The sequence below is a fragment of the Gorilla gorilla genome, chromosome 20 (assembly GCF_029281585.2).
Source record: "Gorilla gorilla gorilla isolate KB3781 chromosome 20, NHGRI_mGorGor1-v2.1_pri, whole genome shotgun sequence".
In the NCBI taxonomy this organism is placed as follows: Eukaryota; Metazoa; Chordata; class Mammalia; order Primates; family Hominidae; genus Gorilla; species Gorilla gorilla.
Genome location: NC_073244.2, coordinates 61,704,939 through 61,723,638, shown reverse-complemented (window position 1 = coordinate 61,723,638; position 18,700 = coordinate 61,704,939). Strand labels below are relative to the sequence as shown.

The 18,700-nt window shown below is 43.2% G+C and overlaps 1 protein-coding gene across 5 annotated transcripts in view; it reads right to left on the bottom strand.

Annotated features, from left to right (window-relative positions):
* The window catches only part of LOC101127866 (caspase recruitment domain-containing protein 8), a 65,864-nt gene that overhangs the window by 34,052 nt on the left and 13,112 nt on the right, over window positions 1–18,700 (bottom strand). For all 5 annotated transcript variants that reach the window (XM_063701560.1, XM_063701559.1, XM_063701561.1 and 2 more), the window contains exons 2-3: window positions 12,940–13,040; window positions 2,638–2,772 (exon numbers count right to left, since the gene is read on the bottom strand). In XM_063701560.1, coding sequence (XP_063557630.1) covers window positions 2,638–2,772; window positions 12,940–12,992 — 188 coding nt within the window. In that variant the 5' untranslated portion in view covers window positions 12,993–13,040. The remainder of the gene's footprint in view (window positions 1–2,637; window positions 2,773–12,939; window positions 13,041–18,700) is intronic.

Sequence of the window (18,700 nt, the reverse complement as noted above, 5' to 3'; positions counted from 1 at the left end):
CCCATGGCACCGTCTCACTTCTTGTTATACTGAATTTAAGAGTCTTTCTGTCTCCCTCTAAATACCATGTGTTTACATTCAGGAAGCAGACCTCAGTCAATTTTTAACACTTAACATTTGACACAAGGTTTACTTGCATAACAGGTCAACATATATGTTGACCTAAACAACCTTCCTGAAAAATGCAGGGAAAAACTGAGATTCCTGGTTTATACTCCACGTTCACCCATCATTTGTGTCGAAGAAAATGGAACCCTAGGATGATTGACTTAAAGTCCAGCACATTAATGAGATTGGGCATGTGTGATAAGAATCCATGGAACAGTGGAGCTCCTCTTCTGCCCTCTGCTTCCACACAGTGAGGGGAGGCTGGGTAAAGATGAGAGTGCTCAGAGGGAAGGAAATGATGGATACTGCACTTACTTCCTACTTCCATCAAGGATCCTTATTCAGATACAGCACATGAAAGCCCTATGCTAGATCCTTTCCTCGTCTTCATTTTCAAGGGCTGGGATCCGGTCTCCTTTGGGTGGCGGGAATCAAGATTGGGGTTAGGAGCAAGAAGGTGTCTATTGAATCAAGATCTTCACTAGCTAATATGACAGCCACTAACCACACATGCCTGTTTAATCTTTTTTTTCAATTTTAGAGCATGTACTGTTTATTAACTGACCAGATTAGAAAAATAATCATGGTAAACACCTTAGTGTCTTAGTTCATTCTTCTAAGAAGCCTGTGCATCTGGTCCTCCCTGTTGCCAGCATCTCCACCTTCTACAAAATGGGCAGTCTTTTTCTTCATTCCACCTCATGGAGAGGATAATTTCAAGGGCCACAGGAAGTCGTTTGCTTCTTCAAAATGTTTTCCAGCAGTACAGATCTCAGGAATCTGATCTTCCAGGCTGAGGATGCCATATTACCAAGAGGTCAAGCAATCAAAGTGTTATCCATCAAAGCAATTCTTTTCTTCCTGATTTTGCCATAACCACACTTGGAGATCAGTTCATTTACTGGCCTCAGCTTTGGGTACCTCCATGCAACAGATGGTTCTACAATGCTCAGCATGTTAATTGAAGTTTCTTGAGCTTCACAAAGGTTCCATTAGAGATGTGATGGAGGCGAAGAAGCTGCAACACCTTTCGACCTTTGGGCTCCCACCACTGACCCCTCTGATCCTGATGACAAAGGCCAATTTGGGTTCTGCAGGTACACAGAAGTTGCCAGCTTTTCTTGGCATCCTCGCCATTCAAATTGCAGTTCTGTCCAACTGCCTATATTCCTTGTGATAGTGCCTTGCTTATTCATAGATAAGCTTCCTCCTTCCCTTTTGAAGCATCTTTTGGGCAAACTTCTTTCTCAGGCACTTGATCTTCAGCTCTGCACAATTCCTTTGCTTTTTCTCCCATCCAAGTACTAACCAGGCCCAACCCTGCTTAGCTTCCAAGATCAGAAGAGATCGGGTGCATCCAGGGTGGTAAGCTGGAGACTCCTTTCCTTTTTCTTAAGGGTTTCTGGCACGGCAGGAACCTTCTTCTCTGTGACACCTTCCATGGTTCCAGTCAAAAAACTAAATTTTAATTTTAATGAACTAATTAAATGTGAAAATCAGTTTCTCATTTGAACTAGCAAATTTCAAGTGTTCCGATGCCACCTGTGGACAGTGGCTTCCATATTGGACAGCAGAGATAGGGAACATTTTCATCCTGGTAAGAGCTCTCTTTTGGACAGCACTGACTTTACTCATCTGCTGCACTCCAGTTGGCCAAAAAGTCCTGCTTTGGGGTGTCTGGCATTGATTTAACCAAACAAAGTGGTTCTTTGCGCCATACCATCAGTAGTCTCCTGTGTGTAGCACTGCCCTTGAAATATCCCATGGGGAAGGGGTGAATGGACTAAGCAAGACTGAGGAATTCCTGTGTTCATTAGCAGTACTTTCAGCCTGTCAAATAGCACCTGGAAATAGAATCTATACCTGAGCTAATACCAATGTATCAATATCAATGTCCTGTTTTTGACAATGATTAGTCTTATTAAAAAGTACTGGCTGGGCACCGTGGCTCAGGCCTGTAATCCCAGCACTTTGAGAGGCCAAGGCAGGTGGATCACCTGAGGTCAGGAGTTCGAGACCAGCCTGACCAACATGGTGAAACCCCATCTCTGTGAGAAATACAAAAAATTAGCTGGGCATGGTGGCACACGCCTGTGGTCTCAGCTACTCAGCAGGCTGAGGCAGGAGAATTGCTTGAACTTGGGAGGTGGAGGTTGCAGTGAGCAGAGATTGTGCCACTGCACTCCAGCCTGGGTGACAGAGCAAGACTCTGAAAAAAAAAAAAAAGAGGAAGCAAGGAAGGGAGGAAGGAAGGAAGGAAGGAAAGAAAGAAAGAAAGAAAGAAAGAAAGAAAGAAAGAAAGAAAGAAAGAAAGAAGGAAAGAAAGAAAGAAAAAGAAAGAAAGAAAGGAGGGAGGGGGGGAGGAAGGAAGGAAAAGAACTAGAAAATTATAACAAAAAAGAAAAAGAAAACAATATACTGATTTTATGCAATTAGCCTAAATGTCTCTGCTTCATATAAATTTTATATGAGACAGAGAAATAAGATTCAAAATCTTCCATTTGTCTCCAAAGAATACATGTTTCTTACTTATGGAATGCTATCTGATGGGAAACGGAAGCTGCTGCAGTCATGTCCCGTTCGCCACGGTGATGCTCTCTGTAATGGCAGCAAGGCACAGAATACTCCTTCGTTGAGCTCTGATTGCATCTGCATCCACACAGCCTGGGAAAACAGAAATGGAGTTGGGATGTAAGTAGGTGGGAGGGACCTGATGCTAGGACAGTCTCTTCACTGTGATGCAGTGTGAAGCAGCCCTTGATCAGGTGCCCATCTTTAGAGACACCTTCTCTGATGCCCAACCTATAATAAATGCCCATTCCCCCACATTTTTGTTGAATTAACTGCATCTCTCTTTCCACTCAGTAGACAATGATCTTATCTCAGCAGGCATGCCTCCTTTCATTCTCAATCCCTGATGGTCACCACAGTCTATCACGCTTGGTGACATTCACTACGGGCTTCTGAAACAATACCGCATTCTTGTAAGTGGTAGAAGCATAAGAAGGGGCCTACTCTTCTATCCATCACTGATCCTTAAAAGGAGGGAATGTTGGGGGTCCATTCCAAGATGGCAGAATAGGAACAGCTCCAGTCTGTAGCTCCCAGCATGATCGACACAGAAGACAGGTGATTTCTGCATTTCCAACTGAGGTACCTGGTTCATCTCACTGGGACTGGTTGGACAGTGGGTGCAGCCCACAGAGGGTGAGCCAATGCAGGGTGGGGCATCGCCTCACCCAGGAAGCACAAGGGGTCGGGGGATTTCCCTTTCCTAGCCAAGGGAAGCCGTGATAGACTGTACCTGGAAAAATGGGACACTTCTTCCCAAATACTGTGCTTTTCCCGTGGTCTTAGCAACCAGCAAACCAGGAGATTCTTTCCCATGCCTAGCTCGGCAGGTCCCATGTCCATGAAGCCTTGCTCACTGCTAGCACAGCAGTCTGACATCGACTTGCCAGGCAGCAGCCTGGCAGGGGGAGGGGCGTCTGCCATTGCTTAGGCTTAGGTAGGTAAACAAAGCAGCTGGGAAGCTCAAACTGGGCAGAGCCCATCACAGCTCAGCAAGGCCTACTGCCTGTATAGACTCCACCTCTGTGGGCAGGGCATAGCTGAACAAAAGGTGCAGAAACTTCTGCAGACTTAAACGTCCCAGTCTGATAGCTCTGAAGACAGCAATGGTTCTCCCAGCATGGTGTTTGAGCTCAGAACGGACAGACTGCCTCCTCAAGTGGGTCCCTGACCCGCATGTAGCCTAACTGGGATACACCTCCCAGTAGGGGCTCACAGACACCTCATACAGGCGGGTGCCCCTCTGGAACAAAGGTTCCAGAGGAAGGATCAGGCAGCAACATTTGCTGTTCTGCAATATTTGCTGTTCTGCAGCCTCTGCTGGTGATTACAGAGGCAAACAGGGTCTAGAGTGGACCTCCAGCAAACTCCAACAGACCTGCAGCTGAGGGTCCTGACTGTTAGAAGGAAAACTAACAAGCAGAAAGGAATAGCATCAACATCAACAAAAAGGAGGACATCCACAGCAAAACCTCATCTGTAGGTCACCAACATCAAAGACCAAAGGTAGATAAAACCACAAACATGGGGAGAAACCAGAGCAGAAAAGCTGAAAACTCTAAAAACCAGAGCGCCCCTTCTCCCCCAAAGGATCACAGCTCCTCACCAGCAACAGAACAAAGCTGGATGGAGAACAACTTTGATGAGTTGACAGAAGTAGGCTTCAGAAGGTCGGTAATAACAAACTTCTCTGAGCTAAAGAAGCATACTTGAACTCATTGCAAGGAAGATAAAAACATTGAAAAAAGGTTAGACGAATGGCTAAGTAGAATAAACAGTGTAGAGAAGACCTTAAATGACCTGATGGAGCTGAAAACCATGGCATGAGAACTACGTGACGCATGCAAAAGCTTCAATAGCCAATTCGATCAAGTGGAAGCACTGATATCAGTGATTGAAGATCAAATTAATGAAATAAAGTGAGAAGACAAGTTTAGAGAAAAAAGAGTAAAAAAGAAATGAACAAAGCCTCCAAGAAATATGGGACTATGTGAAAAACCAAACCTACGTTTGATTGGTGTACCTGAAAGTGACAGGAAGAATGGAACCAAGTTGGAAAACACTCTTCAGGGTATTATCCAGGAGAACTTCCCCAACCTAGCAAGGCAGGCACACATTCAAATTCAGAAAATACAGAGAACACTGCAAAGATACTCCTCAAGAAGAGCAACCCCAAGACACATAATTGTCAGATTCACCAAGGTTGAAATAAAGGAAAAAATGTTAAGGGCTGCCAGAGAGAAAGCTCAGGTTACCAACAAGGGGAAGCCCATCAGAACAGCAGTTCTCTCGGCAGAAACCTTACAAGCCAGAAGAAAGTGGGGGCCAATATTCAACATTCTTAAAGAAAAGAATTTTCAATCTGGAATTTCATATCCAGCCAAACTAAGCTTCATAAGTGAAGGAGAAATAAAATCCTTTCAGACAAGCAAATGCTGAGAGATTTTGTCACCACCAGGCCTGCCTTACAAGAGCTCCTGAAGGAAGCACTAAACATGGAAAGGAACAACCAGTACCAGCCACTGAAAAAACATGCCAAATTGTAAAGCCATCGATGATATGAAGAAATTGCATCAATTAATGAGCAAAATAACCAGCTAACATCATAATAACAGGATCAAATTCACACATGATAATACTAACCTTAAATGTAAATGGACTAAACGCCCCCATTAAAAGACACAGACTGGAAAATTGGATAAAGAGTCAAGACCCATCAGTGTGCTGTATTCAGAAGACCCATCTCACACGCAGAGACACACATAGGATCAAAATAAAGGGATGGAGGAAGATCTACCAAGCAAATGGAAAGCAAAAAAAGCAGGGGTTGCAATCCTAGCCTCTGATAAAACAGACTTTAAACCAACAAAGATCAAAAGAGACAAAGAAGGCCATTATATAATGGTAAAGGGATCAATTCAACAAGAAGAGCTAACTACCCTGAATGTATATGCACCCAATACAGGAGCACCCAGATTCATAAAGCAAGTCCTTAGAGACCTACAAAGAGACTTAAACTCCCACACAATAATAATGGGAGACTTTAACACCCCACTGTCAATATTAGACAGAGCAACGAGACAGAAGGTTAACAAGGAGAACCAGGACTTGAACTCAGCTCTGCACCAGGTGGACCTAATGATATCTACAGAACTGTCCACTTCAAATCAACAGAATATACATATTCTCAGCACCACATTGCACTTATTCCAAAATTGACCACATAGTTGGAAGTAAAGCACTCCTCAGCAAATGTAAAAGAATAGAAATCACAACAAACTGTCTCTCACACCACAGTGCAATCAAATTAGAACTCAGGATTAAGAAACTCATTCAAAACCACACAACTACATGGAAACTGAACAACCTGCTCCTGAATGACTACTGGGTAAATAACGAAATGAAAGCAGAAATGAAGATGTTCTTTGAAACCAATAAAACAAAGACACGACATACCAGAATCTCTGGGACACATTTAAAGCAGTGTGTAGAGGGAAATTTATAGCACTAAATGCCCACAAGAAAAAGCAGGAAAGATCTAAAATTGATCTCCTAACATCAGAATTAAAAGAACTAGAGAAGCAACAGCAAACAAATTTGAAAGCTAGCAGGAGGCAAGAAATAACTAAGATCAGAGTTGAGCTGAAGAGCAGAACCCTTCAAAAAATCAGTGAATCCAGGAGCTGATTTTTGAAAAGATCAACAAAATTGATAGACCGCTAGCAAGACTAATAAAGAAGAAAAGAGAGAAGAATCAAATAGATGCAATAAAAAATGATAAATGGGATATCACGACTGATCCCACAGACACACAAACTGCCATCAGAGAATACTATAAACACCTCTATGTAAATGAACTAGAAAATCTAGAAGAAATGGATAAAGTCCTGGACACATACAACCTCGCAAGACTAAACCAGGAAGAAGTTGAATCTCTGAATAGACCAATAACAGGCTCTGAAATTGAGGCAATAATTAATAGCCTACCAACCAAAAAAAGTGCAGGACCAGACAAATTCACAGCCGAATTCTACCAGAGGTACAAAGAGGAGCTGGTATCATTCCTTCTGAAACTATTCTGATCAATAGAAAAAGAGGGAGTCCTCCCTAACTCATTTTATGAAGCCAGCACCATCCTGATACCAAAGCATGGTAGAGACACACACAAAAAAGAGAATTTTAGGCCAATATCCCTGATGAACATTGATGCGAAAATCCTCAATAAAATACTGGCAAACCGAATCCAGCGGCACATCAAAAAGCTTATCCACCACAATCAAGTCGGCTTCATCTCTGGGATGCAAGGCTGGTTCAACGTATGCAAATCAATAAACATAATCCATCAGATAAACAGAACCAATGACAAAAAGCACATGATTATCTCAATAGATGCAGAAAAGGCCTTCAACAAAATTCAACAGTCCTTCATGCTAAAAACTCTCAATAAATTAGGTATTGATGGAATGTATCTCAAAATAATAAGAGCTATTTATGACAAACCCACAGCCAGTATCATACTGAATGGGCAAAAACTGGAAGCATTTCCTCTGAAAACTGGCACAAGACAGGGATGCCCTCTCTCACCACTCCTATTCAACATAGAGTTGGAAGTTCTGGCCAGGGCAATCAGGCAAGAGAAAGAAATAAAGGATACTCAGTTAGGAAAAGAGAAAGTCAAATTGTCTCTGTTTGCAGATGACATGATTGTATATTTAGAAAACCCCATTATCTCAGCCCAAAATCTCTCTAAGCTAATAAGCAACTTCAGCAAAGTCTCAGGATACAAAATCAATGTGCAAAAATCACAAGCATTCCTGTACACCAATAACAGACAAACAGCCAAATCATGAGTGAACTCCCATTCACAACTGCTACAAAGAAAATAAAATACCTAGGAATCCAACTTACAAGGGATGTGAAGGACCTCTTCAAGGAGAACTACAAACCACTGCTCAAGGAAATAAGAGAGGACACAAACAAACGGAAGAACATTCCATGCTCATGGATAGGAAGAATCAATAACATGAAAATGGCCGTACTGCCCAAGGTAATTTGTAGATTCATTGCCATCCCCATCAAGCTACCAATGACTTTCCTCACAGAATTCAAAAAAACTACTTTAAGTTTATATGAAATCAAAAAAAGAGCCCGCATAGCCAAAACAATCCTAAGCAAAAGAACAAAGCTGGAGACATCATGCTACCTGACTTCAAACTATACTACAAGGCTACGGTAACCAAAACAGCATGGTACTGGTACCAAAACAGATATATAGACCAATGGAACAGGACAGAGGCCTTAGAAATAACACCACACATCTACAACCATCTGATCTTAGACAAACCTGACAAAAACAAGAAATGGGGAAAGGATTCCCTATTTAATAAATGGTGCTGGGACATATAAATAGAACCAAAGACAAAAACCACATGATTATCTCAATATATGTAGAAAAGGCCTTTGACAAAATTCAACAGCCCTTCATGCTAAAAACTCTCAATAAATTAGGTATTGATGGGACGTATCTCAAAATAATAAGAGCTATTTATGACAACCCCACAGCAAATATCATACTGAATGGGCAAAAACTGGAAGCATTTCCTTTGAAAACTGGCACAGACAGAGATGCCCTCTCTCACCACTCCTATTCAACATAGTGTTGGAAGTTCTGGCCAGGGCAATCATGCAGGAGAAAGAAATAAAGGGTATTCAACTAGGAAAAGAGGAAGTCAAATTGTCCCTGTTTGCAGATGACATCATTGTACATTTAGAAAACCCCACTGTCTCAGCACAAAATCTCCTTAAGCTGATAAGCAACTTCAGCAAAGTCTCCGGATACAAAATCGATGTGCAAAAATCACAAGCATTCTTATATACCAATAACAGACAAACAGAGACCCAAATCATGAGTGAACTCCCATTTACAATTGCTTCAAAGAGAATAAAATACCTAGGAATCCAACTTACAAGGAATGTGAAGGACCTCTTCAAGGAGAACTACAAACCACTGCGCAACGAAATAAAAGAGGACACAAACAAATGGAAGAACATTCCATGTTCATGGATAGAAAGAATCAATATCATGAAAATGGCCATACTGCCTAAGGTAATTTATAGATTCAATGCTATCCCCATCAAGCTACCAATGACTTTCTTCACAGAATTGGAAAAAACTACTTTAAAGTTCATATGGAACCAAAAAAGAGCCCGCATTGCCAAGTCAATCCTAAGCCAAAAGAACAAAGCTGGAGGCATCACACTACTTGACTTCAAACTATACTACAAGGCTACAGTAACCAAAACAGCATGGTACTGGTACCAAAACAGAGATATAGTCTAATGGAACAGAACAGAGCCCTCAGAAATAACACCACACATCTACAACCATCTGATCTTTGACAAACCTGACAAAAAACAAGAAATTGGGAAAGGATTCCCTATTTAATAAATGGTGCTGGGAAAACTGGCTAGCCATATGTAGAAAGCTGAAACTGGATCCCTTCCTTACACCTTATACAAAAATTAATTCAAGATGGATTAAAGACTTAAACGTTAGACCTAAAACCATAAAAACCCTAGAAGAAAACCTAGGAAATACTATTCAGGACATAGGCATGGGCAAAGACTTCATGTCTAAAACACCAAAAGCAACGGCAACAAAAGCCAAAATTGACAAATGGGATCTAATTAAACTAAAGAGCTTCTACACAGCAAAAGAAACTACCATCAGAGTGAACAGGCAACCTATAGAATGGGAGAAAATTTTTGCAATCTGCTTATCTGACAAAGGGCTAATATTCCAGAATCTACAAAGAACTCAAACAAATTTACAAGAAAAAAACAACCCCATCAAAAAGTGGGTGAAGGATATGAACAGACACTTTTCAAAAGAAGACATTTATGCAGCCAACAGACACACGAAAAAATATTCATCATCACTGGCCATCAGAGAAATGCAAATCAAAACCACAATGAGATACCATCTCACACCAGTTAGAATGGTGGTCATTAAAAAGTCAGGAAACAACAGGTGCTGGAGAGGATGTGGAGAAATAGGAACACTTTTACACTGTTAGTAGTACTGTAAATTAGTTCACCCATTGTGGAAGACAGTGTGGCGACTCCTCAAGGATCTAGAACTAGAAATACCATTTGACCCAGTCATCCCATTACTGGGGATATACCCAAAGGATTATAAATCATGCTGCTATAAAGACACATGCACACGTATGCTTATTGCAGCACTATTCACAATAGCAAAGACTTGGAACCAACCCAAATGTCCATCAATGATAGACTGGATTAAGAAAATGTGGCACATATACACCATGGAATACTACGCAGCCATAAAAAAGGATGAGTTCATGTCCTTTGCAGGGACGTGGATGAAGCTGGAAACCATCATTCTCAGCAAACTATCACAAGGACAGAAAACCAAACACTGCATGTTCTCACTCACAGGTGGGAATTGAGCAATGAGAATATTTGGACACAGGGCGGGGAAGATCACACACCAGGGCCTGTCAGGGGGTGGGGAGCTGGGGGAGGGATACCATTAGGAGAAATACCTAATGTAAATGACAAGTTGATGGGTGCAGCAAACCAGCATGGCACATGTATACCTATGTAACAAACCTGCACATTGTGCACATGTACCCTAGAACTTAAAGTATATATAAAAAAAAAGAGGGAATGTTAACTTGATTGAGTCCAATTGCACAACACTGGATGGACTGAACTTCTTTAAAAGCAGAATCTCTTTATTTTGTGTGAGTGGATCATGGACTATGCAGACCAGGGAAATTTGCATTAAAAGCATTTGTGGGCCAGGCGCTGTGGGTCACGCCTGTAAACCCAGCACTTTGGGAGGCTGAGGCAGGCGGATCATGAGGTCAAGAGGACGAGACCATCCTAGCCAACATGGTGAAACCCCATCTCTACTAAAAATACAAAAATTAGCTTGGCATGGTGGTGGGTACCCATAGTCCCAGCTACTCAGTAGGCTGAGGCAGGAGAATCACTTGAACCCAGGAGGCAGAGGTTGTAGTGAGCCGAGATAGTGTCCCTGCACTCTAGCCTGGGCAACAGAGCAAGACTCTGTCTCAATAAATAAATAAATAAATAAATAAATAAATAAAAGCATCTGTGGACATTTCTTAGTAGCTACAGACGTATCAAAAAACTTAACCTCTCTGAGTATCATTTTTCTAACTTGTAGAATAAGGATGCAATACCATCATCACAAATATTTGTGGTGATTAATTATAGAAGGCTAAAATTACTTAGTACAAGACCTACTAAACACTGGGTTCCAGAAAATAACTCACTACAGTTACCTTCAACATTCCCTAATCTATGGTCTTGTGTGCATGTCATGGGATTTAGTCAGTTCAGGCTACTATTTTAATTTAAAAAACAGCAACAACAACAACATAGGCTGGATGAGCTATGAACAGTATAAGTTTACATCTCACCATTCTAGAGGTTGAAAAGTTCAAGACCAAGGCACTTGCAGATGTGGTAGCTGCTGAGGTCCTGCCTCCAAATTCATAGCCAGTGGTCTTTCTGTGTCCCCACATGGCAGAAGGGGAAAGGAGTTCTCCAGAGTCTCTTTCATAAGGGAATTAATGCTACATGTGAGGGCTCTACCTTCATGACTTAATCACCTCTCAAAGGCCCCACCTACTAATACCATTTCATTGAGAGTTAGGATTATAACAAATGAATTTTGGAGGGACACAAACATTCAATCTACAGCAGATTCTGAATTGTGTACGTAGAAATCTTGGGATATATTCATTTATTCTCAGTTCCAAGACCATGCGAAACAGTGCATTGATTTGCCACAATTGAGATGTGAGCCTCGTGCTATTAAGGAGCTGCTAAAACACAGATAGGGTACAGCTTCGTGAGTCAGGCTGCATGGTTCTGCCCTGATCTGCGAGCTATGCTATGAGATTGTCAAGAGCATAGTCAAAGTCACATGGCACAATGCACATGGGAAAGAGCTGGAAGAACAGCCCTAGACTCACTTTTGCTCAGCTATGAAGTCACCATGGTCAGAGTCAGAGATGGAGAGAGAAGGTCTAAAAAGTACACCTGGGTGCCCATGGGGGTTTTCCCCTTCAGTCATGCAGAGATGAATGAGTGAATGAATTAATTAATGAAATGTAAGCAGAGACTTAACCTACAGAATGAGAGAAAATTTCTGCAATCTACCCATCTGACAAAGGTTTAATATCCAGAATCTACAAGGAACTTAAACAAGTTTACAAGAAAAAAACAAACAACCCCATTAAAAAGTGGGCAAAGGACATGAACAGGCACTTCCCAAAGGAAGACATTCATGCAGCCAACAAACATATGAAAAAAAGCTCAACATGACTGATCATTAGAGAAATGCAAATCAAAACCACAATGAGATACCATCTCACACCAGTCAGAATGGCAGTTATTAAAAAGTCAAGAAACAGTAGATGCTGGCAAGGCTGTGGAGAAATGGGAACACTTTTACACTGTTGGTGGGAATGTAAATTAGTTGAACCATTGTGGAAAACAGTGTAGCTATTCCTCAACGATCTAGAACCAGAAATACTATTTGATCCAGCAATCACATTCACTGGGTACATACCCAAAGGAATATAAATCATTCTATTATAAAGATAAATGCACACATATGTTTATTGCAGCACTATTCACAATAGCAAAGATTGAGAATCAACCCAAATGCCCATCAATGATAGACTGGATAAAGAAAATGTGGTATATATACACCATGGAATACTATGCAGTCATAAAAAGGAATGAGATCATGTCCTTTGCAGGGACATGGATGAAGCTGGAAGCCGTTATCCTCAGCAAACTAACACAGGAACAGAAAACCAAATACTCTATGTTCTCACCCATAAGTGGGAGCTGAACAATGAGAACACATGGACACGGAGAAGGGAACAAAACATGCTGGGGCTGATGGGGTGGGTGGGGGTAGGAAGAGCATCAGGATAAATAGCTAATGTATGCAGGACTTAATACCTAAATGATGATGGGTTGATATGTGCAGCAAACCACTGTTGCACACATTTACCTATGTAACAAATCTGCATGTCCAGCACATGTATCCCAGAACTTAAAATAAAATGAAAAAGAAATGTAAGCAGATCCTTTTCCCCAGAAAATATCCATCGTGCTCTGCAGCTTATGAAAAATGAGATGCAGAAGAATGAGCCAACAAGAGCCCTCACAGAGCGTGCAGTCACTCACCATCTGAAAAGCCATTTCGGACACCTCTTTTTTGAACATCTCCTTCTTCCCATATATCAAAAGTTGTATTTATTTATTTCTCCACTGTATCTCTATTAACCCTGAGAAAATAAAAGAAGATGGCATTTAAGCAAGTCAGAAGAAACTTCAGATAAATGCTAGCTTCCATATCTCCACAAGATAGACAAAAGTGCTTATTACCTAAGATCCTAGGAAGTAAAACAATAATAACAACAACAAAAAAAAGTGCCATTGCACTCCAGCCTGGTCAACAAAAGCAAGACTCTGTCTTAAAAAAAAAAAAAAAAAAAAAAAAAAACAAGAAAAAAAAAGTACAAAATTCTCAAATTTTGAATAAAATTTATTATTCCTTGACATACTAAAGACACAATAGAGAAATAGGAAAATGATATGAATAAGTAATCAAAATGATAAAAACACAAATGTCCTGAAAATATTTTTAAATTTAAGTGACCATGGAAATAAATATGAAAACCACAATCAGATATCATTCTCACCCACAATACTGATGGAAATAAGAAAATCTGACAAAATCAAATTTGAATATGAATACGTGGCAAAGGAAACTCATAAACCAGTAGTGGATTTTAGAGAAAACAGCCACTTTGGAGAATAACTTGGTTATATCTACTTATAACTTGGTATATACACATACCCTTGAAATTATATGTGCACAAGAAAGTGCTTTTAAAAAAGTCCATTGTATTATGGTTGCGAAAATGGATACATTGATTATAATATAATCATTGCATTAATGCTTTAGGGCAGTTAACATAGATTGTTGAAACCATATGTTAAACATTGACAAATATTAACAATATAATATTGGTTAAAATTAAATCGCAGAAGAAATTGTACAGCATGACACCAAGCAAATACAATTCTTAAGTAACATAGAAAATGTTATTTAAAATATAAGCAAAATACATAAATCATGAAGGGAGATTAAGACCCGTTTCTACGTAGTGGTAACAGCTGAGAGGAGCAAGATGCATTCCAGAAATTTCATATACTGCTTCAATTTTATTTAAAACCTTTTATGTATTGCCTATGTTGTATGTTTTATTTTAAATAATGGACAAGGATATTATAAACACTGCAGAAGCAAGTGTAATCTTGTTTTTTCCTGCCCACCTTAAAGATGGCCTAGATGCTTACACTGACCCTATTGACCGCCCACAGCCAACATGGCGACCGGGAGTCTTGAGAAAGTCCTCCTCCTCTGTGAGTATTATTTCAAAAGAAGCTGAGAAGTAGAGAAACTGAAGCCTAAGGAGATTCTCCCATTTGCCCCTTCTTCCCCTAAAGTCACCACCTGCTGCTTTCCTGGAGCGCATACCAGCTGAGTTTCAGGAGCCCCAGGGTACAGAAGAAGCGGAGGCTTGTTGCTAGGACACCGCCAGACTGCTCTGTGTTCTGTTCCCCTTGGTCATCAAGGAAGGAGTACCCCAAAGGGAGGAGTCCATATGAGGCTGTCAGAAAGGGAAATAGGGGCCTCCTCTTGTTAAAAAAGAAGAAGAAGAAGAAAAGGAACTTCTGCATCCTGTTAGTCATAGCTTAATTTTTTTCCAAGTTGCTTTTGCCAGGATGTAGCTTTGACAACCTTAGTCACCTCTCTCATACTCAATTGTCTAAAGTTTCTGTAATAACAATTTTTATACTAACGTTTATGTTTTTTTTTTTTTTTTAATTGATCATTCTTGGGTGTTTCTCGCAGAGGGGGATTTGGCAGGGTTACAGGACAATAGTGGAGGGAAGGTCAGCAGATAAACAAGTGAACAAAGGTCTCTGGTTTTCCTAGGCAGAGGACCCTGCGGCCTTCCGCAGTGTTTGTGTCCCTGGGTACTTGAGATTAGGGAGTGGTGATGGCTCTTAAGGAGCATGCTGCCTTCAAGCATCTGTTTAACAAAGCACATCTTGCACCGCCCTTAATCCATTCAACCCTGAGTGGATACAGCACATGTTTCAGAGAGCACAGGGTTGGGGGTAGGGTCACAGATCAACAGGATCCCAAGGCAGAAGAATTTTTTCTTAGTACAGAACAAAATGAAAAGTCTCCCATGTCTACCTCTTTCTACACAGACACGGCAACCATCCGATTTCTCAATCTCTTCCCCACCTTTCCCCCCTTTCTATTCCACAAAACCGCCATTGTCATCATGGCCCGTTCTCAATGAGCTGTTGGGTACACCTCCCAGACTGGGTGGTGGCCGGGCAGAGGGGCTCCTCACTTCCCAGTAGGGGCGGCCGGGCAGAGGCGCCCCTCACCTCCCGGACGGGGCGGCTGGCCGGGCGGGGGGCTGACCCCCCCACCTCCCTCCCGGACGGGGCGGCTGGCCGGGCGGGGGGCTGATTCCCCACCTCCCTCCCGGACGGAGCGGCTGGCCGGGCAGAGGGTCTCCTCACTTCCCAGTAGGGGCGGCCGGGCAGAGGCGCCCCTCACCTCCCGGACGGGGCAGCTGGCCAGGCGGGGGGCTAACCCCCCCACCTCCCTCCCGGACGGGGCGGCTGGCCGGGCGGGGGGGCTCCTCACTTCCCAGTAGGGGCAGCCGGGCAGAGGCGCCCCTCACCTCCCAGACAGGGCGGCTGGCCGGGCGGGGGGCTGACCCCCCCACCTCCCTCCCAGACGGGGCGGCTGGCCGGGCAGAGGGGCTCCTCACTTCCCAGTAGGGGCGGCCGGGCAGAGGCGCCCCTCACCTCCCGGACGGGGCGGCCGGCCAGGCGGGGGGCTAACCCCCCGACCTCCCTCCCGGACGGGGTGGCTGGCCGGGCGGGGGGCTGACCCCCCCACCTCCCTCCCGGACGGGGTGGCTGGCCGGGCGGGGGGCTGACCCCCCCACCTCCCTCCCGGACGAGGTGGCTGCCGGGCGGAGACGCTCCTCACTTCTTCCCAGACGGGGTGGCTGCTGGGCGGAGGGGCTCCTCACTTCTGGGACGGGGCGGCTGCCGGGCGGAGGGGCTCCTCACTTCTCAGACGGGGCGGCCGGGCAGAGACGCTCCTCACCTCCCGGACGGGGCGGCAGGGCAGAGGTGCTCCCCACATCTCAGACGATGGGCGGCCGGGCAGAGACGCTCCTCACTTCCCAGATGTGATGGCGGCCGGGAAGAGGCGCTCCTCGGTTCCTAGATGGGATGGTGGCCGGGCAGAGACGCTCCTCACTTTCCAGACTGGGCAGGCAGGCAGAGGGGCTCCTCACATCCCAGACGATGGGCGGCCAGGCGGAGACGCTCCTCACTTCCCAGACGGGGTGGCGGCCGGGCAGAGGCTGCAATCTCGGCACTTTGGGAGGCCAAGGCAGGCGGCTGGGAGGTGGAGGTTGTAGCAAGCCGAGATCACGCCACTGCACTCCAGCCTGGGCACCATTGAGCACTGAGTGAACGAGACTCCGTCTGCAATCCCGGCACCTCGGGAGGCGGAGGCTGGCCGATCACTCAGGGTTAGGAGCTGGAGACCAGCCCGGCCAACACAGCGAAACCCCGTCTCCACCAAAAAAATACGAAAACCAGTCAGGCGTGGCGGCGCGCGCCTGCAATCGCAGGCACTCGGCAGGCTGAGGCAGGAGAATCAGGCAGGGAGGTTGCAGTGAGCTGAGATGGCAGCAGTACCGTCCAGCTTCGGCTGGGCATCAGAGGGAGACCGTGGAAAGAGCGGGAGAGGGAGACCGTGGGGAGAGGGAGAGGGAGAGGGAGCACGTTTATGTTCTTAATAGTAATAATTTTACATTGCAACTGTAATACTTTAATTATTAGAAGTGTCAGCCTAAACAAGCATATGAAAGCTTTCTTTTTTAAAAAAGAAAACAACAGTGTTTATTTGGGAATAAAGCATTGCAATTGGGAATATGCACACCATAGTAAACTATGTGTATATTGACGTGAGGGAGAAGAAAAGGAAAAAACAGTTAGGTAGACAACTAAGGATGGTCCTTGGAAAAGCAGACTGCCTGAAAAATCACAGCTACAGGTAAAAAACAGAGCAGCTTGGGGAAAACTCAGACTGCAGTGCAAAGATAAGCAGGCAGATAAGCAGGCAAGGTCCAGCATAAACGCCTTTTGTTCTTCCTGTGATTAGCAGATTCCCAGGAAAAAGCTCCCTCCCCTTTTCAGATATGTACATTGTGGGCTCCCTGGGAGCTTGCATGAGGAGGGTAAGGGGGCTTGCATATAACAAGCCCACAGTTACACAAACAACAGAAGCTATGCTTTGTGCTTACCTAGAGACATTCCACTGCTGCATAGATAGGGAGAGTATACAGTTTCACACATAAGAGAAGTTACTCAAACAGCTATAGAGATGAGTTTCTTATAAAAGTTTTTGCATTCAACTGTAAAATGGCTCCCCTCTCCGTTGCAGAGAGCTTTCTTCTTTAGCTTATTAAATGTTTACTCCAACCTCACCCTTTGCATCCATGCTCCTTAGTTTTCTTGGTCATGAGACAACTAGCTGAATAACACCTGAGACAACAAGACCATTGACCCTGACCTGTTTCACAGGGACATAAAGGAAGGCAAAAATGGAGATGATTGCATATTGTTTTGAAATAATGAGGCTTGACTACAGAGATCAATAACAAGAGTGACACTCATCTGAAGTTGGACAGGCAGTTGCTGGGCAGCTTTCCTTGCAGAAGTATTTTTTGTTTAAGGTTGCAATTACCTTTATGCAAGGTTGAGGGTATTGTAATCTTTTTCATTATCAGGGACACAGGTGTGAGACCACTCTCTTCATTGCCTTTCTGGTTTTATTTGTCAGGGTTTTCTTAACATTAGTGACTCCATTTTTATTCTGACAACTTTCACATTACTCTTTGTATTCAAGATCTTTCTCTGAAAAAAACATTGATTAATCATTCTCTAATTACATTTTGATGTCCCTCCATGCCAGGATGGACCTGTCCCAGTTGCTGGTCTCATCCCATGTTGTGGGGCTTGATTAGTGACTAGGAGTCAATGTCAAAACCACTTTTAGGGCTGGGTATGGTGGCTCATGCCTATAATCCTAGCACTTTGGGAGGCTATAGAGGGAGCATGACTTGAGCTCAGGAGTTTGAGACCAGCCTGGGCAACATAGTGAGACTTTGTCTAAAAATAAATAAATAAATAAATAAGTATAAAAACCCACAAGAGAAAGCAGGAGAGATCTAAAATCAACGCCCTGACATCACAATTAAAAGAACCAAAGAACTAGAGAAGCAAAACCAAACAAATTCAAAAGCTAGCAGAAGACAAGAAATAACTAAGATCAGAGCAGAACTGAAGGAGATAGAGACACACAAAAAGAAATAAGAAAATCAATGAATCCAGGAGGTGGTTTTTTGAAAGGATCAACAAAATTTATAGACCACTAGCAAGACTAATAAAGAAGAAAAGAAAGAAGAATCAAATAGATGCAATAAAAAATGATAAAGTAGATATCACCACCAATCCCACGGAAATACAAACTACCATCAGAGAATACTATAAACACCTCTATGCAAATAAACTAGAAAATCTAGAAGAAATGGATAAAGTCCTGGACACATACACACTCCCAAGACTAAACCAGGAAGAAGTTGAATCGCTGAATAGACCAATAACAGGCTCTGAAATTGAGGCAATAATTAATAGCCTACCAACCAAAAAAAGTCCAGGACCAGATGGACTCACAGCTGAATTCTACCAGAGGTACAAAAAGGAGCTGGTACCATTCCTTCTGAAACTATTCCAATCAATTGAAAAAGAGGGAATCCTCCCTAACTCA